At 51.2% G+C, this 21,640-nt stretch overlaps 6 protein-coding genes across 6 annotated transcripts; 3 read left to right on the plus strand and 3 right to left on the minus strand.

Moving 5' to 3' along the window:
• Positions 1-887: 887 nt before the first annotated feature.
• On the minus strand, positions 888-3,410 carry C8Q69DRAFT_331476 (hypothetical protein). Its single transcript, XM_028627479.1, has 2 exons — positions 2,987-3,410; positions 888-2,930 (listed from the first exon to the last, which is right to left on the minus strand). Exons 1-2 carry the CDS (start codon positions 3,320-3,322, stop codon positions 1,011-1,013), a joined length of 2,256 nt encoding a protein of 751 aa, XP_028483312.1. The 5' UTR covers positions 3,323-3,410; the 3' UTR covers positions 888-1,010.
• Positions 3,411-7,506: 4,096 nt separating this feature from the next.
• Positions 7,507-8,502, minus strand: C8Q69DRAFT_446447 (glycerol-3-phosphate phosphatase; the record flags this gene model as incomplete). Its single annotated transcript, XM_028629131.1, has 4 exons — positions 7,507-7,985; positions 8,083-8,192; positions 8,313-8,334; positions 8,403-8,502. The coding sequence occupies 4 exons, from the start codon at positions 8,500-8,502 to the stop codon at positions 7,507-7,509; spliced, it is 711 nt and encodes a 236-aa protein (XP_028483313.1).
• A 362-nt stretch (positions 8,503-8,864) lies between these two features.
• Positions 8,865-11,067, plus strand: C8Q69DRAFT_474468 (P-loop containing nucleoside triphosphate hydrolase protein). Its single transcript, XM_028631126.1, has 3 exons — positions 8,865-8,956; positions 9,037-9,131; positions 9,195-11,067. The coding sequence occupies exons 1-3, from the start codon at positions 8,944-8,946 to the stop codon at positions 10,722-10,724; spliced, it is 1,638 nt and encodes a 545-aa protein (XP_028483314.1). The 5' UTR covers positions 8,865-8,943; the 3' UTR covers positions 10,725-11,067.
• Positions 11,068-12,474: 1,407 nt separating this feature from the next.
• C8Q69DRAFT_331740 (histone-fold-containing protein) lies at positions 12,475-14,271 on the plus strand. The gene is made up of 3 exons (XM_028627481.1): positions 12,475-12,836; positions 13,033-13,166; positions 13,256-14,271. The coding sequence occupies exons 1-3, from the start codon at positions 12,729-12,731 to the stop codon at positions 13,896-13,898; spliced, it is 885 nt and encodes a 294-aa protein (XP_028483315.1). The 5' UTR covers positions 12,475-12,728; the 3' UTR covers positions 13,899-14,271.
• Positions 14,272-14,644: 373 nt separating this feature from the next.
• Positions 14,645-16,447, minus strand: C8Q69DRAFT_405426 (putative SIR2 family histone deacetylase; the record flags this gene model as incomplete). The annotated part of the gene is made up of 2 exons (XM_028628075.1): positions 14,645-16,056; positions 16,117-16,447. The coding sequence occupies 2 exons, from the start codon at positions 16,445-16,447 to the stop codon at positions 14,645-14,647; spliced, it is 1,743 nt and encodes a 580-aa protein (XP_028483316.1).
• Positions 16,448-17,600: 1,153 nt separating this feature from the next.
• Positions 17,601-21,172, plus strand: C8Q69DRAFT_331809 (mediator of RNA polymerase II transcription subunit 16). Its single transcript, XM_028627483.1, has 10 exons — positions 17,601-17,832; positions 17,889-18,234; positions 18,302-18,545; positions 18,608-19,104; positions 19,157-19,376; positions 19,431-19,550; positions 19,599-19,709; positions 19,764-20,033; positions 20,086-20,217; positions 20,286-21,172. The coding sequence occupies exons 1-10, from the start codon at positions 17,690-17,692 to the stop codon at positions 21,071-21,073; spliced, it is 2,871 nt and encodes a 956-aa protein (XP_028483317.1). The 5' UTR covers positions 17,601-17,689; the 3' UTR covers positions 21,074-21,172.
• The last annotated feature ends 468 nt before the right edge of the window (positions 21,173-21,640 follow it).

Consider the following 21,640-nt stretch of genomic DNA (forward strand, 5'->3'; position numbering starts at 1 on the left):
GGGACAGGAATGTCACTCAACGGCGATCAGCAGGTGTTGGCCCCGTAGACTGAAACATCGGGCAATGATGGACGGTGCCAATTTGTCGCACGACCGTTATCTTATAATTATGACGGCGATTGCGTATATTACCGGCGAGCTGTCGGGAAATATACTGTACAAGTGCACAATACTTTTGCTGTATGGAACTTTCGCCGATTCGATCGACGAGAGACTAGGCCCTTTTGATAAAAGTCATTGTGATAGTTATATACTACCAAAACATGCTTGTCAGGATTCTGACTTGCTGATCATGTAGGCATTCTCCAACTCATGTTCGGAGTGGGCCTAGAGATAGCAGTCAGTTTGACTTAACATGATGGAAAGCTTTGCCACCGCAGATGAGCCCAATCAGACTTTCTCGATCGTGTGATCGACTCTTGAGAGAGTAGCGAACAGGACGCGTCCTTTCATAGGATATTACCCTTAACAGTTAAGATAGATAGAGCCACAACTGTAGATGAAAATACTTGGTCTGTGGCATCCACAAGACCGCCGAATATATTAATATGTAATTACGCCGGGAGGGCTCGACACGCTAGATGCGTGACAAGAAAATAGACCCTCCGGGAATGCTGCTTAAGGAGGCGCTTGTAAAGACAGACAGATACCCACACCGCGAGACAAAGAACTGAGAGAGGAAAAGAGAGAGAGAAGAGAGAAAGAAAAGACTGTCCAGAGAAAAGTGACTCGAACCCCATAAAACCATGCCAGAGACTGTTCATCGCCCCAGAGGGAAAAGCAGGAATAGTGCCGAGGGTAAGTAATAATGACAAAACATGATAAGCAGATAAATACCGAATGCCCCAGTATGAGAGGAAGTAGATATGAGACAGTGAAATAGACCTCCAAAAAGGCGGGTATATCTTAGAAGTAGCCAAGGGAAGCGAAAGAAAGAAAACCTGTAAATCACATCGGAGGCAGAATACTGCCACAGCTCATATATAGGAACACATAAATCCTGAATATTGCTACATTGGCCTCGCATGGACGCCATCATGCAAAAGACCATTCCCAAGGGGAAGTTCGTGATTGAAGTCGCTGGGTGTTCGATTGGCGAACGTGTAACTTTTGTGTTTCTGCTGGGGCAACTGCTGCGCGACGAAGCGATGGGCTTCTTGCTGCTTTGGAAATTCCTGGATGAGGAATTCTGTTGCCTTACGGTCCGACATGGCTGAAGGTGGCGTGTTGGAGCTCTTAATCGGACTGAGCATCGGCGCAGATTCTGACAGCGGCCAGTTATCTGCATCGCTGCAAGGTTGCAGAGACTGCTCATAAGCCATCGGCGAAATATGAGTTGGTTGGGGCATGTGGATGCCCGATTGAAACGAGGAGTTGTCTGGCGATGGAATGGGAGCCCCATCAGCCCAGCTTCTCGCTGTTAAAGGCGCACCAGAACAGGGCGAGCACTCCGGGAAGGTAGTATAATGAGCAGGTGCCGACATTGGCGGCGCCATGTTCTGATACTGCATTTGGGAGAACACATCCACCGTCATGGGCGTAGAAGGAGGCGACGCAATATTGATCTGCATTGGCTGCGTGGTTGGGAATAGATGGTTCTGATCGTGCTGAGCGCTTGCGCAGAACTTGCTCTCGTTCGGGGTGGATGGAAGCAAGTGTTGCAAGTCTTCAGGAGTCAGAGGCGTAGGTGGTGCCAACGAGCTGGAAGACGTAGAAGGTGGCAGCATCGAACCCATTTCCACATTAGCAGAATTGAAGACCCCAGCTTCTGCAAAGTTCGAGATCCCAAGTGGAGAGCGCTGAGCAGCGGAGAATTTCCGGACACCGGCATACCCTCGAGAACCAAGATTCTGATGTGATTTGGCATGTCTCATAACATGATGACCGGTACCAAAGCTGGGGATTCTTCTCGTAGGCGACATGGAAGGGGGCCCAACCAAGGATCGGGATGAACCTGTGCCAATGGCAGCTGGCCTCGGGCGCTTCCTTCGCGCAGCGATATCCAGTTCCTTTTCTGGGTGTCTCCAGGTGGTGCCATCCGTTCGATGAGGGAGTTGCTGCATGCTTCGGGAGTGTCGAATAGTATTGATGCCAATATTACCGAAAGAATCAGCAAGCTCCTCTGAGGAGGAACCACGTCGACATGATGCCATGTCAGAGGCCTGAAGAGTTGAAAACTGCATCGAGTTGTATAGTTGGTCTGAACTGGCGTGATGACGAATCGCATCCGTAGGAGTCTGCATACGCCTTCCCCATTCAGCGGCCTGTTGACCAAACTGTACCTCACCAAACATGTCCTCAGTAACAGTGCTCTGATTCGGTGGACTTTCCAACTGAGGAACGTTCAGGGCGCCCTCCGTAGAGTGGAGGTTATGGGCCGCGTTCAAGCTGCCAAAACCAAAGGTCTCCTCGGGGCTCTGGGAAGCACCCCAAGACATCGACGAATCTCTGCTGCTCTCCCACTGTGGAAAAGACGGATTCGGTGTGTCCTGACTCTTATCAGCGGACGCAAATGCGCTCGAGTTGTGGATGGAGGCTTCGATATCGGACCCTCGTCGCTGGATGGTTCCATCTGCGTACTGGCCCCGAGCCGCCACAGCTGCATTGAGCGCTCTTTGCAATGAAGCAAACGTCGCTTCTCTTGTGACCTCACTCTTTGTCTTCTGGTGTCTTGCCCGTGCGGAACCGCTGCCGCTAAGTTTTGATTCATCGCCCGTGCGCGCTGGCGTCTGCATGGGTGTCAGCTGTTTCCCAGCATCGTGTTCTTCCTCCTCTTCCTGCTTTTCCTGAGTCTCTGTCGAGTCGCTGGAGTCATCTCTGGATTCTGTCTTATCCTGACTGGCTTTTTCACTGGCGTCTCTTTGCATCCTCTCAAACTCCTCCTGCCGTTTCTGTTGTTTGGCCTTTGCCCGGCGGTTCTGGAACCAATTCTGCGAGCACTGTCAGTTTACGAATCCCAGTTGGTCATGGATGATGATTCACTAACCGCAACTCTGGGCAGGGTCAAATTGGTTTGCAATGCTAGTTGCCGCTTGACGTTGCTGTTTGGCTTCGGGTGGGCCTGAAACTGAGCTTCCAGTGTATCCACCTGCTCTTTGGTTAAACGCGGCCGTGACAAGTTCTCTGCGTATTCTTCATAGTCCTCCATCACCGTGGGCTGCGGGTAGAACTCCGCCATCTCGAACGGGGGGTGTGCATAGATGTAACCATCCATTGTGTTTGCCATAGCCGGATGTGGCATTGGGGCCTCATAGGTGACGGTCTGCTCCAATGGCATCCCCGCAGGGACTGCGAACGAGTAGGGGTGATGTATATAGCTCATGGTTGCGAACGAAAGAAAAATAGTGGCGGAAATCAATTGAAGATGGGCGAGAAAACCGAAGAGTGCTGCACTGCAGGCAGCCGTTGGATATCGATCTATCGCATTAGTCTGATAGTTGCTGCTTGGATTTAACGAGAGATAGTCGAGAGACAGTTGAATTACTGGCGTCGGGTCGGATTAAACAAGTGAGTGAGTGATTAAGTGAGTGAATGAATGAATGTATGCACGTATGTACTGGCGGTAGACGAAACGAGAGACGGAATCGAGAGCGGGTAGTAGAAAGAACGTGGATTGTACACAGAGAGAGAGAGAGTAGTATGTGTGCAAGAGAACGACGGCGAGAAAAAGGACAAAAGAAAGATCGACGATGTGGATTATGATGAAGAGCAAAGCAGCAAAGAAGGGAGAAGGAGTTGAAACTGCCGTGATGATGGGGGAATCACTTTTCGGGGGTGAGGGCAAGCGAGACGATGCGCTGGATGGACGGGAGTAATCGGTGGAGTGTTGTTTTGGCGCCGTATCGATACCGTACCTGGGAGCAGTCCCTGGGCCCGGCGTGGGGATGGGGCTTGGCTTGGCCCAGGGGATTCTACGGTAACAATACGGGAGACGGACGGTACGGCTTGGAGTTACCACCGACCGTAGAACGAGAGAAAATCCCATCCATCCATCCACTTCGTCTTAACATGAATCCACCATCAACGCCCTCTTGGCGTCCGGCCTGTTCCGTTTCTAGGGGCTCTCAGGTCTCTTCTCTAGTGGCCCACGACCGCTCATCCCAGTGATCCCACACTCTTTGACTGCTCGCTGTCCCTGGGATCGCGAGCGTGCTGGCCGTCTGGGGAGCACTCCCCGGCATCGTCAGGGCTGGCTGACCATGGGAGAGTGGTGGATCCCGGTATCTGAGCCTAAGACGCCATAGACGGCTTGGTGTATCTGTTACCACTGTCAGAGTCCACAGGATAGGAACTTTAGAAACAATAATACTACTAAGGCGCCAGCGAAATCCTGACAGCTGGTGAGCCGCTGCTTAGCTGACGCCGCTCCGTCCGATCACCAGCGCCAGCGTGGAACGTCGACCCAGTCGCGACAATCTTGACTGTTATTGACTGGGAATAATGCCCTTCCTCAAGGCCGGGCACGCACTCGACGAGACTCTGTCGCTGTGGTGGGCGCAAAGATACACACATACACAAACGCACCCTGATCCCAGCGAAGACGGCTCTGCGGAATCGGTGCTTTCTGACCCGTCAAAGTTTGCAGACACGGTTCCCGATATCCGATGTACTGTGACCGCTCTCACTGGCTCGCCGTGTCCGTTCCTGGTCTGTTCCTGCGTTAGACCTGTGTCGCGCGTCCACGCCTCTCAAGGGGCTCTTCACTTCGCCAAGCTCCTCCTTTTCCGAATGGCCCTAGGCTAAGGGCCTATTCTAAAGGGCGAAAGTGCTTGTTGTCTCGGGCTTATTATTATTCCTATCCAACAGAGCTGTCTGAAAGTCGTGTGTCCCTCTGAGCTTGGGATAGATAACGGACACGTTGTTGTCGTTAGAATGTAAAACGACAACCCGCCTTGGCTCGGGACGGCCCCATCACACACATCCGCGCGATTTGTCCAGGCGTCATGACTAACAGGGGAAGTTTGATATCGCAACCACATTCGAGGCGCTTCGTGCGGTACAACACATTTCTTGGTTACCCGCACCACGTTGATAAGCCATCTAATTGTGCAGTATTTCGTCCATCCTTGGGTAAAGACTGACATGAGTTGGCCGGTCAGACGCTAAGTATTCTGCTCGCCCCAGATTTTCTGAACTCCAAATGACTCGAGAAGAGACTGGCGCCGTATGGCGTACTGTCCAATCTTCCAGTCAGCCCCACTAGGCCACAGACCATCGTATACCGTTGGTGCGTGGTACGCGGTGGGAATAGAAAAGCGTGATCAAATCGGGTTAATGCATCAATAGTTCAGAGATTCTGTCGATCACATCAAGGTTGGCAGATCTGCTCTTCACACATTTTATTCCCCGCGATATTCAGGGTCCGCGGATTGATCACACCGTCACACTCCCACAGGACTGGTGCGCCAATTGGGTTGAGACTCATGACAATTATCCAATGACAAATCACAGCCTGTGCTCCTGTCGCCTCGCGGAAAGTAGGAGTTCATAAACATATGGTAGGCAATGCCAAGTAGCACGTCCCAGAGCCATCAGTCTCGCCCTGCAGATGTCTAGCCAAGTTTCCACTGGGAGCATGGTACTCCGTATTCGAGTCGTTTTTCGGGGATTGAGTCTTGTCAAGGGCCCGCGGCCCTGCGCAACTGAGTTGGCAGTCATGACTGTATGCAGTCGTTGTGCTGAACTACTAACGAGAGATCACCAGTGAACCCCTGGGAAGCCATCCTTTCTGGCTGGGAGCAGATAGGCACCTGACTGGGCTTGCGGACCAACAAGGGATAGCTCGGCGTTGTTGTGCATCATCGGAGGGGTAAGCAACTGGGATCTGCGAAAGATCCTCTGTCGTCGACATGGTTCTCTAGGGTCTTGAGTTACACGGGCCGCTCTGCCGATTTCTCTATCTTGCCCTGCCCTATCCAGGAGACGGTACGATCTCAATCTTCAGCATTGAAAATCCCCGAAGATGCCGGAACACATATGGCATACGCGGTGCCCTGTAGCGGTATTGTATTGTTAGGTTCGCTTGGCGCTGAAGCTTGGATAAAGCGGCTTCTTTTGCCTGGGACACCGAGATCGCCTGTCCACAGATGCGGTATTTGCGGACTTGCTATCCGGTCATTAATCCGGCCAGGGACAAGCGCACCTAGGTAAGACACGTAATAATAATAATAGTACTCTGCTAACTATTTATGATTTCTCGACAGACAACAATAATTTCAGACCAGCTGTATTGATCGTATTTATCGACGCACCGCCACTGATCCCCGTCTACCTTTCCCTTTGGAGTCTACTAACTAGTGGCTGTGTAGTCTGAGTCGCTGTATTATTTTTATTACTATGAATATATTTGGATGATTCGAGACTTGGCCTGACTTGTGAGACAGTGGCGAGATCTGATAGACCGTCTCTAGGCAAGAGACCCATCTGTTACGTCTCCGTCGAGGCTTGGATCTCACGAAGACACGGTCTAGAGCACGATGTACTCAGCCGCTGCCGACTTTTGCAGTCTCGAGAACCGTGTCGCCAAAAGATGCGAAGGGGTCACGAAGTACTTTTCTATATTGGTGGTCGTCCGCGAGGGGCAAACCAGCTTGTAATTTGTGTTGTTTTAGTTACAGCACAGTCGAGCAAGTGCCGCCTCTTTGTGGACTGGTGGCCATAGATACCTTCTCCCCAAACACCACCCCCTTACATCCCACAAAAGCATCTACCGTTTAGACAGCGGTGGCACCGAATCATTGCCGTTCACGTTACCATGTCCTGAATCGCTTACTGGACCATCCCCCCTTTAGGGTGCAGTTACTTTTCCTGCATCTCGCAGTGAGACTACTGCGGTTGAGCTGCGTGTTCAAGCAGGCCTGATTGTCTGAATCGGCACGTTGCCCGAAGCCGCTCTGCTGCACGACGGTTTTTTTTTTCTTCTCTTGTTCTTAGAAGCGCCTCGGTTAACCTTTGGAACTGCAATGGAAGCTTGTCCAGGTACACGAGAACGTACTTTCGTATACCAATTCCGCAACCCTGCAGGGCTCGTCCAACCAACGGAGAAGAGGACAAATGATATGTTTTTAAGAGCCTGCTCACACAGCGTCCAGGGATTTTACTGGTCGAGTATACCTAGCAGCTTTTTTTTTTGCTCTACGTTTGGCCGCAACATCATGTTACACAATCATTGATGTGATAAAGCTCAATCGGATGTGAGGAGTCATATCCTTCCAACTTTTATCGAGATCTCGAAGAATTTTTTTGTTCTATGTTGTCTCAGAAGTTGCTGTTTCCGTAGGGCAGGTGGTATACAATGGACACAACGAAGCGGTCAGGCTACTTGCCTCGTGCTTGGATCTTCTTCACTTCTTGTCTCTCGGTAGTGTGACTTAGTATATGCAAGGTATCATGTGGTGAGACGTCTATGTCTTGGTTGCCCTGGTTTCATCTTTTTTTTGTTGTTTCAAGGATCGTCTCCTCTGCTTTCCATTTGCAGTTGAACTGCATCAGCCATAAGCACCTTACCTATCGCAAGGCGTTCTTGATCTCGATCTTCACTTGTCCATCGACCCCAACAAGTGCAACGCTGCTTAAATCCTGGACGATCCAATCCGCGCCCGCCGCCTTAAGTTGGTCAATCGTGTGAGTGGTCGCAAGTCCTAGAACCTTGAAACCTGCAGCTTTACCAGCCTTGATCCCAGACGGGGCATCCTCAACAACTAGGATCGACGTGCTGTGGTTCAGACCCAGACGGGAGCGTCCCAGAAGGTAACACTGCGGATCCGGCTTGCCAACTTCCACATCCTCTGCGACGACGAGGAACTTGGGATGAGCGAGCTTCAACACAGCAAGCCATCCCTCGACAAGCGCACGCGTTCCGGATGTAACTACTGCCCAGGGGGCACCTGCGTTCTCTAGACTTTCAAGGATGGCTCGTGCACCAGGGATTTCGACAGCGTCTTGTCCGTATTCTTTTGGGATGCGGCCCTCTATTTCGCTGACATCTGGTGATCCGATCATAAGATGAGCGAATTTGTACATGGAAAGAACATGCCAAGCAATCTTAAGGACCTAACAGTACCGGGAGAAATTAGGACTTACACTCCCAGTTGGCTTTCTTCTCGTCATAGAGTTTGAGAGTGTCGATACTCCGTCGTCCGTGCGATGTAGCAAGAATCACATTAGGATCCACGCCCATCTCCTCTCCTAGCCTGCGAGAGTGTGAGCGATCGGGGTTTTATTGACTCGTCAAAAAGGTCAAGGCTAGTAATAGCATTCTTATGGCTCTGTAGTCTCGACGCAGAGCCATGAAGGCATATTGGGCTGCTTACTTATGCCAGTGCTTGACAATTGCTATCCGGTGAGATCCAACTCAGTACTGGGTTCTGTAGGGACAGATAATGCATTGACCGTATACTAACCATCTGTGGAATCAATAATAGTTCCGTCGAAGTCAAACAGCAGACCATCGAAGGTAAGCACCTCAGGAGGAGCCGAGAAGTTCGCTTCTGCCGTAGACATGGTGGGGGAGGACAAGGTTGTAGACGAAAAGCACTGCAGTCTAAGATAGAGAAATGACTTGATGAAATGGAACACAGGTCTAAACGTCTCTGTAAAGCTGATAATATCACCGAACACCGAGCAAAGGATAAGCAACGAAAAGAAGAAAAATGTATCGTACAGACTTTCAAAGTTGCCTCGAACCGTGGGCTGATCTGAAATCCAACTCTCTCTTTCCCCCGCGGGTGATCGGAGATCGGCCAAACTCATCTTCCTTTTATCTTAGCGCTGCGAAATCTTGGCGCCGCTCAACTTTCTCGGGGCCCGCACAAAATTGTTCGAGGTCGAGAGTACTGAGTCGGACGAGTTTCGCCTTGTCTCTTGTTCCCTTTCTTTTTTTTTTTTTTTTTTGCTGAACCCTCCATCTTAGAAAACAGGGAAGGGGTTTGCAAATTTTTCAATATGACTAAGTTGGGTAAGAGAATTGCTGTCATTGCTGGATCTTATCGTGCAGATCGGAGAGAAGAAAAAAATACTGACGACCGCCTTCTACAGGCAAGAGCTCCAAGCGGGTGCCTGTCCGGTTGCGACACAAGATCGAGAAAGCCAGCGCGGCGAAGAAGAGAAAGGAAAGAAAGTTGGCGAAGAAGGTTAGATTTTTTTCATGACACTGGAGATAATGATTGCGGTTCCTAACATACTGTTGTCGTCAGAATCCCCAATGGCGTTCTAAGATCAAGAAGGACCCTGGCATCCCCAATCTCTTCCCATTCAAGGATAAGATTCTCCACGATATTGAAGAGAAGAAGCGCCTGAAGCAGGAAGAGCAGCAGCGTCTCCGGGAAGAGGCCCGCGCCCGCCGTAAGGGCGAAGCGCAAGAAAACGAGGCCGAAGATGAAGAAGTTGCTGACATGGTCGAGGACGACGAGGATTTGATTGATGATGACGATGAGATGCAAGATGATGGAGACGGTTCGAATCCCATGGCAGCTCTGCTCGCATCAGCGAGAGCAAGGGCCGCGGAATACGAAGAAGATCACGAAGACTCTGACGACGATGAGATGGACGATGACGAGGACGATGAAATGGATGAGGATGATGAAGATGGTGGCGCGCGTCTTGCTGTCGATGATATTCCTTCTCTGGCAGCGCAAAGTGCTTCAAAGGAGAGTTCGAGAAAGGCCTTCGACAAGGTATTCAAGCAGGTTGCTGAGGCTGCGGATGTCATTCTCTACGTCCTTGACGCCCGAGACCCAGAGGGCACAAGATCGAGAGAGGTGGAACGTCAGATTATGGCTGCGGAGGGTGGATCCAAACGACTGATCCTCATTCTCAACAAGATCGATCTCGTCCCTCCTCCCGTGCTCAAGGCATGGCTGATCCATTTGCGACGATACTTCCCTACGCTGCCTCTGAAGGCATCCAATGGTGCCCCTAATGCCCACAGCTTTGACCACAAGCAACTTACAGTGAAGGGTACTGCGGAAACGCTTTTCAAGGCGCTCAAGACCTACGCGCACAGCAAACAGCTCAAGCGAGCTATCTCGGTCGGCGTCATCGGCTACCCCAACGTTGGAAAGTCTTCCGTTATCAACGCTCTTACTGCCCGTCTCAACAAGGGATCGAGCAACGCCTGCCCTACCGGTGCGGAGGCTGGTGTTACCACTAGTCTGAGAGAAGTCAAACTGGACAGCAAGCTGAAGCTTATCGACTCCCCAGGTATCGTCTTCCCGAATGCGGGTAGGTCTGGCAAGAAGTCGAAGAAGCAGGACGAGCAGGCCCGTCTTGTCCTTCTGAACGCTCTTCCCCCTAAGCACATTGAGGATCCTATTCCTGCTGTCAATCTTTTGTTGAACCGCCTTTCCTCCTCTGAGGTTCTCTTCGAAAAGTTGCTCAAGGTTTACAACCTCCCACCGCTCTTCCCTACCGGCGGCGATAGAACCACCGACTTCCTGATCCAAGTTGCCCGGAAACGAGGCCGTCTGGGTAAGGGTGGCGTGCCCAACATCAACAGTGCCGCGATGACGGTGATTACGGACTGGCGTGATGGCCGAATCCAGGGCTGGGTCGAGGCACCTGTTCTCCCAGTTGTGGCTGCAACCACTGGCTCTGAGGGTAGCACTGCTGCCGCACCAGGTGCTGACACAAAGCAGATCGTGACAGAGTGGGCCAAGGAGTTTAAGATCGAGGGTCTGTGGGGTAATGGCGAGGGAGAGGGAGAGGATGAGGAGATGGTCGAGTAGTTCCCTTCGACTGATCTTTTTGTCTTTGTCTGCCAAGGAAGTTTATCTACCTGTGATATTCAATGTTTGTCCGATTTCCGCTCATGGATGGATACCATACCAAAAAGGGAGGCGTTTGGCCGGCTTTCATACATAGAATTCATTATTGAATGGGATTATCTGTTTTGCCAGTGTAGCCATGTTGACAAAGTCGATTCCTACTTATGCGTGTATGATCATAATACCTGATGAGTGTCACGACCCGATTTCTAGAGTGTACTCCAGGAGCTAGACCGCTACGCTACTGGCAAAAGACTAGGATATTCTGATAACTACTGCACTCCCTTATATAGTCATATGTAGCACAATGAGTAAGAAATCAACCTTTTCTGACCGACTCCGATAGCCTGTTATAATCAACCTCTCTTTCAGTATACACTAACAGACAGGGATGCAAAAAAAGCTCATACCCCCGAGCAATCGTCCACAGGAAGAGAGATGGAGGGAGGGTGTTACGAAAACCCTGCCTATGCTTTTGACGGGCAGGATTTTTCTTTGAAATTCCCATGGACACTCCAGGGTTCGAACAGGAAGCCTGCCGCTAGATGGAGGTGGAATAGCTTTGTACCACCGCACAATATGGGCTCCTTGACTGGTAAATGGACCTTTATTGTTGTTGTACATACATATGGGGTGTGGGTGAATGGTAGGACGCCGGAAGGGGGGATGGTTCTCTAATGTCAGGTCGACTTTGCTGATGAGGTTTATATGTATTAAGTAGAGAGATTGCTGGCTTTGGAAAGCGTATAGAGGAGACTGGAGTCACTGGTTAAGGGGCTATGCAGCATGGTTATCTCCTCGTCTTTCATACAACTTGGTATTGCCAACGTGTACTGTATCCATCACAAGAGTTCTTGGCTACCTGCCAATCTTCAATAGCCAAATTCTATCGAGTCAAAGAGGACATTGGCATTGGCGTTAATCAGACCGTTATTTGGCATTCGAAGAACAAAATGGCCAGTAGAGAAGCACTCATAGAGAAATTGGAATCTATTATTTTGACTGACTCGATCCCGAGACAATGGATCGAGGTTGTTGGAATGACGCCATATGAAAGCGCCAGTATCTGCATCTAATACTTAACTACCCATTAATGTTACCCCCGACCAGAAGGTTTTCCTGAGAGTTCAACACCAAGATATATGCATTATTAGCAGAATATTAGAAGAATAATAACAATTTAACCCGACCCTCTTCTGCTCCTACGTATTAATTATTATTCCATATCTACTGCAAAACCTGCAATGAAGGGACCTCCTTTAGTGCCAAACCTAAAAAACAAGCTCTCCCCCTTCCCAACTCGCGCTCCCCGCCATTTCTGCGTCGCGCCGGTTTCGCGTCACGTTCAATCGGAAGACCAGTCTAGCCCTGCACTTTTTTTTGCTCCAAAAGCTTTCTGGACAATTTTCGTACACCGCAACGTTATCCTCTTTTACAGCAGAGAAATTCGAGATTGACATTTTTCACTCTTCATCGTACTGGGTTTTTTATTTGTGTGAGCGTGACTTTTTTTTGGTTTTATGACACGGTCTCTCGATACGAGGATTTGTTCCGAAGAAAATCGTCGCTTATTACGTCTTTCGATAATCCCTGCAAATAGCGATATCGCGAGTCAGTGAGATAGTGAGATTCGGGACGGATATCGAGACGAGACGAGGTGTTCGTGTTCGGACGATACTTAGGTGTCGGGAAAGTTTGACAGAAGATTGCAAAGCGCAGTTTGTTGCGAGGGGATCATCCTTGGTTGGAAGTCGTTTTGAATACTTGGCGATTATCTACGAAGAAGGTTCGAGCTTCCAGGATTTATCCGGCCTGCGACGAGGAATCTCGTATCTCGTTTATCTCGAGGCACAGCCAACGAAAGGATATAGACCCCGGGAGTCCGTATGGACCATTGGGCTTTCTGAGTAGTGGCCGTTTCCACGTTTCCTCTTTTTCTCTCCAGCACAGCCATCACAGATTACGATGCCGCCGCGAAAATCTACGTCGTCCGTCACGCCCGCGGAGGCGGATGAGGTGACGGCGACGCAGCAGCAGCTCAAGGCGCAGGCGGAGGGAGGTGTGAACGTCGAGGTAAGCTTTGTTTATACATCTCATTGGACTTGTGTGGAATGGAATTTCCCTTTTCGTCCCATCACGTTGCATGGGAGTCTTCTCCTGATCAATGTCAATCCCACAAAATGGAACATAAGCTACAGTGATATCATGCTGGGGGGGGGGGGGGGCAAAGAAAGCATGAATTAACTAACCCTCTAAATAATAACTACAGGACTATCTCCTCCCTCGATCCGTCACGCTTCGACTCGCCAAATCCGTCCTTCCACCAAATACAACAATCCAAAAAGATGCCGTGCTCGCTATCCAGAAAGCAGCGACTGTCTTCGTCAACTACGTGGCTTCGCAGTACGTCTTCTTCCCTTCCCTCCGTCCCTCAGACTTCAAATCAAACTCTCATAAACTAACATACGCCCCCCTGGCAAAAAAACCAACAGTGCCAACGAACACACTCTAAAACGCACCCTAGCACCTACAGACGTGCTCTCTGCCCTCTCAGAACTCGAATTCGACTCTCTCCGTCCTCATGTAGAGCGCGAACTCGCCATGCACACCGATCTCGCCAACAACAAGCGCAAAGCCAAGAAAGCCAGCGCGGAACAGACCCTTTCCCAACAAACGCAAGAACAGACCGAAGGAGGAGCAGCAAAACCCACACCTGCAGGAACAGCAGAGGAAGCTTCAAAAGAAACCAAAGAGAAAGAGAAGGAGAAAGATACCGTTCCGACTCGTGGGACAAAGCGCGTAAAACGCGATGGTGAAACGGATGGAAAACAACCCGTCGAAGATGACGATGAGACGGAAGAAGAGGAAGAGGAGGAGGAGGAAGAAGAAGAAGAAGAAGAAGAAGAAGAAGAGCACGAAGAGGAAGATGATGATGAGACGCAAGAGGAAGAACAAGAAGATGAGGAGGAGGACGAGGAGGAAGAGAGACGGAATGATAACGAGCTCGTGGAGGATCTTGATGGAGATTCGTCGCGGCGACGACGGATGGCGAATCCGGATGCGGTGGATTCGGATGAGAGTGATTATGATGATGGTCCGGGGGCGCAATTGCGAGAGAATATGGGTTTGGGTTAATGAATTTACCGAGACAGAGGTCTCCGGTGCAGTTTCGCGATCGATCTATCTATCTATATCTACGTAGTTTTGAGTAGTGTTTGGTTGTCCTCTTTTCTGATTCTACGATGGAAAAAGCACCCTGACCAGTGAGAGTGAGAGCATGCGGTTGTATTAATATGACATTCATATCCGTATCCATAGCATAGCGACTTTCGCAGTTCGCTCTTCTAGATAACACACACACACAGTTCGTAAAACAGGTCGAGTAGCCTTTCTGTACGGGCGGCAGTGAGGCAAAAGAAAAAAACGGAACACGTTTCCTCGACACCGCGGATAGATGCGTCAAGAGGTAGCCGCAAGACTTGTATGAGGGATAATTAACACAAACACACATGTCGTCGACTGACCCGCTCCCCAAACCACATAACGCCTGGTATTACACAGCACGGCGAATTGCGCGCGCGAGAGAATCTGCCAACATAGTCGAGCAGGAGAAACGAACAAGATAACCCGATATAATCAGTAAAGGACGCGAATCGGTCCCTCCACCGGTCTCTCGTAAAGAAACAGCACCGCCCCCGTCCTTCCTCTAGACCCCATGGAAACGCCGCCAATGCAAACAGTAATATATCTTGGTATCTCTGCGACTTTTCATAAGCAGGATCTGGCCCTTCAGCGATGCGGGCGAGAAGATCGAAAACTAGAAGAAAAATATAAAAGGTAAAATGCGCTCGAATGACAGCGGAGGATCCTGAAATCGACCGCTACGCGCTGGGTTCGCTCAACAGGTCGGTCATACCCTTAGGCACGCGTGGTGGGGAGATAGTCCCCGGATTGCGCCAGAGCTCACCACACGGAGAGGCATCTCCCTTGGTAGCCAGGTTGGGGAACAGAGGCCCATTGTTGCGGGCAGCACCCGGTGGCAGGGGATGCATTGGTTTGGCGGATTCGCCCTTCTCCAACTTGACCGCTTTGGCTGTGCCGGCCGCAGCCTTGGTCCCTTTGGTAACCTTGCTGAAAGATGTGATCTTGGTGACCTTGGCGGCCTGTTCTTTCTTTGCACGGGGCTTGGTCGCCTTTGTGGTCTTGTTGGCCGTGCCCTTCTTCGGGCCTGGCTTTTTGGGATTTGCTGTCTTGGTTCCCCGGAGAACGTCGTTGATGCTGGGGCCTTTGCTGGCCGGGTTCGCACGCGGAGCCGGGGATTGTCTCTGCGAAACCCCTGACATCTCGTCGTGACTGGAGGAGGGCGTGAGGAAGCCTGTATTTGTCTTCTGCTGCTTGTGCGGCGTCGTGGGGACCACGACGGAAAAGCCACCATGCTGCTTCTTCACCCGCTCCACCTCGGAAGCATCGCATTCGTCGAAGACATTTTCGCTGTCGTCGTCCCACCGCTTCAGCCCGGCTAATCTAGCGACTTCCTCGCAGTCTCCCGTCACCATGAGGTCCCAGCAGTCCTCGAACTCCTTGCCCACTGGCGGGTCGTTGTTGATCCACATCGTGACTCCATTTCGCCGGCTGCGGACAACTGTACACATGTCTTTCACGAGACGACGTACGCCTGGGATCTTCAAGCTGGTTCCTACGACGATTAGAGCATCGGGCCGGGATCGAATGTCTGAATTCATGACGGAAGCAATGGCCTCCTCGTCCGGGTTATGTTCGTTGTAGAGGACAATGCGCGGTCGCATCTTGCCTACTCCGTGACTGCGTTGACCAGTCTCAGCGCGGAATGCATCTGTCTCCGAGCACGCAGGACAAAGAGGCGCATCAGGACCATCGAAGAGCTCGCGTTGGAAATCCGAGAGGTGGCGGCATTTCTGGCACACCATCTTGTCAAGGCTGCCATGGAGTTGGATGGTGCGTGGCCATGGTGCCTTGTTGTTCAGTGGAACCTGCGTCGCCAGCGGTGGCATCGAAGTCTCGATGCAATCAATGTTCTGGGTGTAGAGTCGCGCCAGGCGATTCTCCTTGGCCAGTCGAGCTAGAAGGTGGTGAAAGGCGGTCGGGGAGGATTTGGCGGCCTCCTCGGACAAGGAGCGTACCATCTCGTGGAAGGACGCGGTGAGGGAGTCATCGCGGTAGACCGCTGCGTCAAAGAGCAGCTTGCCGGACGACTTGAGGTTGTGCTTCTTCTGCACCGACTTGAAGAGCCCGTCTGTCGAGCGGAAGTCAGGAACTACAGGACTGCGTTAGCGCTGGCAGAAGGCCGTTGCAGCCAGGAACGGGGAACACCTACTGCCGGCCGACGTGGAGATGCCGGCACCGGCAATCACCACGATCTTGCGGTGTTTGCGCAAGGTCTTCTTCAGCAGATCCAGCTGTGCCTGCTGCTGGGCGTAGGACTGCTCGTCATTGCGGGATAGATCCAAGTGCTGCGTCGTGCGCGGTTTGGGTTCCACCCGCCTCCTCTTCTTCGCGGGCCTTTCGTCTTGGCTGCGCGCCGCGCTAAAGTCGTCCGCATCTTGATCCTGCGAGGGCGGCGGCGAGGGATAGAACCCCGGCGGTGGACGAGGAGATGCCGGGGGTGAACTGAGATCAGACGTATCGGTATCGTCGTCTATCTCCATCGCAGTCACGATGGGCTGCGTGGTCGCATTGTATGCGGCCGTGGATGTGGCCGCCATCAGGTGAGGTTGTAAGAGATTGACGGAGCACGCGCTCCTTCAGCTGGCTCGGGATAGATCGAAGAAGGACACAAACCAGGCGCATGGGGGAATCTTCCGGTAAAACTAGAGAATTAAAGGGAAAACCCCAAATCCAGGATGATTTTCGGGGAGGTAAATGGTCCAGCGGTCGAGAACCAGTCAGTTGCCCGATCTCTCTGAGCCTGGAGGTGGGAAGAGAGAAAAGAAAGAGAGAAAAAAGGGACCAGAGATCGGGCGACGTTAGATGAGGTCAGGACGGTGTCGCTGTGCCGGACTCAGAAAGTCTGGCTCAGGGCGAGAGAGCAAAGCGGCTCGCTTGGCTTGCAAGCGCTTGTGTTTATTTTGACCCGCCAGGGCAGAGGGGGAATCCGATCCGGCGGCAGTGGGAGGAATGCTCGAGCACGGGGGGTTCACTAACTAACTAATAAGATGTTGGGAGATAGAGAGACAGGATCAATTAATTCATCGCAGGAAGAATGGGACGGGACGTTCCCAAGTCATGGCGGTGTGTCTTGCAGAATATTGTGATCCAGGCTACTGTACGTCAGAGTCCCTTGGTGATAGTGAACTACCTAGTTACTCTACTCTAACAATAATCATAATCCCTCGTGGGAACAGAATAATACAACACAACACTTGCCGGTCTCAAATGTCAATTGCTGGTATAAGAATTACTCTGCTGCCGCTTGTCTGGCGCCGCTGATTGGCTGCGGCTGTGCTGTCTCCACTGTCGCTTGCGTTGGCGGGGAGACGGCGCTTGTGTCATGTGCCAGCTGACTCAGCATGGCTCGTGCTGCTGCCTCCGGGGAAGTTGGGAGGATCGAGAGAGACAGGATAATAATACAGGGAAAGTCGATGGATGGACCGAACTTAACGGCCAGTACTTTCCCTCTTTCGTCTCGAGTATTCCGCCGTCCATTGGAGCTGCTGTTGAGATACCCAGATCTGCTATTTTCTTGTATTTCGCTTGTATGATTGCATCCTGATTCGTTAAATGTGTCCGTTGATGCGCTATACCTACCCATTGGCATCTACATCTGCTCGGTTAGAACATGGCGTGTGGCTTCACCAGCATCTGTGAATTGTACTAGTGAACGACTTTGTGGAAAAAAGAAAAGGACACACTGTATCTCTTATCCCTTCTGTTTGCTGCAAATCTTCAGCATGCCCATGATCATGGAGGAAGGCATCGATGTGGATGATCTATTCGGGGATCCCTCTTCCCTCGAGTTGGGCCTTTCATCAACGACAGCGACGAAAGGTCTGGCTCAGCGCTTGGATGAGATGCGCCTCGTGGGATGCTGCCAGTATGTGTGTCCCCGTGCATCGTCCTTCTAGAGCCTTTCCAGCTGATGCATCGCAGAAAAGTCGCCTGGTCCAGGCTGGGCTGTATTGCATATATCTCGCAAGACGGTCTCAGGGTGAATGTGCGCCATTTATACTGCCGGCCCACAGATGGTAAATGGACTCTCAGCGAAGATACGCCTCTCACGGCTGTTACAGAGGCTCACGGGAGTCACCCACTCGCTCATCTGTCCTGGAACGAAACGGGCTCCGAACTGGCCGTCGTGGATTCTTCCGGAAGGGTCTCGATATACGCTATATCGATTGCCCTCAACAGCATTTCCGGTCAACGACAGGCAGTCCTTGACGCCGACGATGATGGAGGTCAGATCGTCGGGATGATGTGGCTCAATTTGCAACGAATCGTATGGACTTCCTGGACGCTTCATGCAGCATGTACCCCTGTAGTAGCATGACTGACTCGCAAACTAGATTCATGCTTTCCACCAGGCGGCAAAGCTAAATGGCCGCTGGGGATATTCGCCTTTCCGCCGCCGGCCCATCGGCCCCTTCCACCCAGTAAACAAGTCAGCACTGGTCTGCATCACCCGGTCTGCCCAGATCCGATTGCTCTATCAGAATCCCGACAGTAGATGGGCAGAAGTCTCAACGGAACTCAAGCACACTGCTCACTCAGACGGGCTCTTAACACACGCTGCCCTGGCGCCGATTCAAGGTTGGTTGGTCCCATAGCCAGATTATCAATGCTGTCCTATCACTGACCCTGTCCGAATATAGGCGGCATTATCCTGGCGACCCATTCTGCATGTCAAAAGATCTCGGTTTACCGTGTGAATATCACATGGAATCCTCCGCAATGGGACCCCAACCAACCCAAGCAAGCATCCGCTGCAGCCCCTTTTCCAACACCCACCCTTCGCTTCTTGCACAGCAAGATCGAAACATCAAGCGGTGTCTTTGACAAAGGTCGTTCAGGACTCGATCATTCCGATGATCTTTCTCACTCCGCCAACTCACTGTATTGTCTCACCCGTCTCGATATCGTCCCGGGACCGTCCGAGAGCACGGCGGGAAGCGCCTCTGGGCCGTGGATTATCGCGGTGTTCTCAAGTCCTGTGCATGTCAGCGAGGACCATCACCAGCAGCAACACCACCAGCAACAGCAGCAGGGTGCTTCAAGTATCATTGTCAGATGGCAGCTGGAGACAGCCGCACAGTCGCTCCATCCCAAGTTTGATGAGGTGGTATCTAAGAAGAGCAATGCCCAGACCAAGGTAAGCAAATGTTGATGTCTGTCGGAAAGCATGATATATTGACGTTATATAGCCTCGGATAGATCTAAGACGGCTCGAGGACGTCTATTCAGATAGATATATCGTATCTGTAGACCACACGGAATATGGTAACGTGCTTTCTGTGACGTACGACGATAGTTCTATCGCATTCTATGATCCCAAGACCATGACCAACTTCAACGGGGTCGATGACACCAATACGGTTACCAGCATGGCTCAGGCCGGATTCCATTTCCCTCTCGATGCGTCAGGTCGGTGGCCTTCTGTGGACTACTACATGGGAGCTTCTTACTAAATAGCGATAGGTATTCACATCAGCTTTTCCCCCAATGCATGCTTGGCTGTTGTCCTGGACGCGGACTGGCAGATGCGCTTTAGGACGATGGAGCATTCGTTTGGAGCGGAAGAGGGGCTATATGACGATAGTAGGTATGGGCTCATCTTTTTGACATAGCTGGTACTAATCGATACAGGTAAATTCTCAGCAGCAGTCGCAGCATTAGCGCTTGCATTTTGTCGCGGCTGCGGAAGTGATACAAATACAGATGATATAGTCATGATGCTTCTGCGCCAGTTGACTCCAGGTCAGGACTTCCAGCCACTAGATAATCGGACTTCCCTACTGACTATGGTCATAGACGCCCAAAGCGTATTCGTCAGTGAAGTCTACCGGGCTCTACCTATTAACTGCAACTTCACGGTCGAACACGACAAGCTTATGCAACACCCATTCATTCCGCGGTGCTTAAGCGTACAGGCCGCATTGGGTTTCAAAGAGTACAGTAAACCGCGCACGCTGCCAGCGGCAGTACCATGGTCAATCCTTCATCTGCGCCATGCCTCTGTACTCTTCGCATACTTTTTCCAGTATAATAAGGGTGCCAGGGAAGCCGAGCCCCATGATCCTGGTGAGCTCCATCCTTGACAAGAGGCTCTCTTCACACTAACTGGGGATTGTAGATGTGCTACGGATGATCCTGGGAAATACTAAATGGGCTTTGGGTTTTGCCAATTACATCCTCGACGAACTCTTTGACCTGCAGGATGAGTTTCAAAGCGTCTTCTCTGACCAGGAAGCTTTCGCACAGAAAGGTAAGCGCAGAGCCCACAACACAGAGAATTCACTTTCTGTTTTTCAATGTCAACTGACTTTGTGACAGTGAAATCAGCCTCGTCCCTGTCCCTGCTTATTCTCCTCTGCAGCATGTCTCGTGCATTCCTGCGGTTCATATGCCGCGGACTGCGTGGCGTCTACGCTGGCTTTGCAGCCGCGCATTCTCTCTCCGGCGAGGCCCGTGTAGTTTATGCCGAGATCTGCAAGGTCATCAGCGCCTCGCCCGTGCGGATTGATGTGTATGAGAAATTTCTGGCAGGTGTCGATTCTGCCGTACGACACGCTTACCAAGGCGCTGGGTTTGGGGACGCCGAGCGACCAGCTCCAGAGAAGGAGCTCCTCACCAATGCTCGAATTCCTGCGGTGCTCGTTCCGGCGGTTGCGACCCTTCTACGGCAGACCCTTCCCTCAATAAAGCCTGAGATCGATCGCATGGGGCTCTACCTAGCTGATTACAGCTGGCTCGGGATCGGATATGACCGCAGAACAGAGCTCTATCGACGCAGTAGAGAAGTCGACATCTTGAAAAAGGTCCCCCTGCGGACATCTCCCACTGACACCGCAGATCAGAATGGTGACAGCAACAGAGGGAAGTCTGCAATCCCCCGACGGCGTTGCACCCGCTGCGGCGAAGTATCTGGAGACGTCACACCGCCACGCTCGTTTCTGTGGTTTCGCCTGGTCGCTAAACTGGGCATTCTGCGGTCTTGCCTGTGTGGGGGAATGTGGACTTTGGAACCGGGGTCCGCGTCGGTGCCAATGTTGGCACATCAGCAGCACAACTCAGCTCGCACTCCCGCTGCGACTGCTGCAGTACTTCCCGGTTCTGCGTGATTTTGCGGTAACTGAGAAATCGACATATTTTGCAATCTAATTGACATCTCTCATTAACTATGTGTGATATAGCCACTAATAACTAGCGGGTGATCTGCTTATAGAGATTTGAGCCTGGCGTCTTCTTTTGCTATGATACTATGTTGGGATCTTATATGGTTTGGGAATACGTTCTATATTTTCTGCTTATCATGATTTCTATTTGCCGTCGGAGAGAGACAGCTGTGGACCTATTGTGTGACGAGTTATGAATGTAAGATCTAGCAGATTAGAAGCAGCATGAATATAGAGTGAATGTAGCAATTTCAATTCAATTACACAAGGCATGATGGCATATGGTGTATACATGTCCATAGAAGGCCCGTTCGAAGACGCCTGTAGCGATAGATAAGACAGAATAATGAAAGAGAGAGAGAGAGAGAGAGAGAGAGAGAGAAGGAGGGAGCATAACCTCCTTGTTAGGTAGGTAGGCATCGCATCTCATCGCGTAAAAACCCACAGTATGACATAGGAAATAGGGTGAAAACAAGTGATCGTCAGATGATACTACCAAAAAAAATCAACAAT

Source organism: Paecilomyces variotii (genome assembly GCF_004022145.1).
Source record: "Paecilomyces variotii strain CBS 101075 chromosome Unknown C8Q69scaffold_9, whole genome shotgun sequence".
NCBI classification, from domain to species: domain Eukaryota; kingdom Fungi; phylum Ascomycota; class Eurotiomycetes; order Eurotiales; family Thermoascaceae; genus Paecilomyces; species Paecilomyces variotii.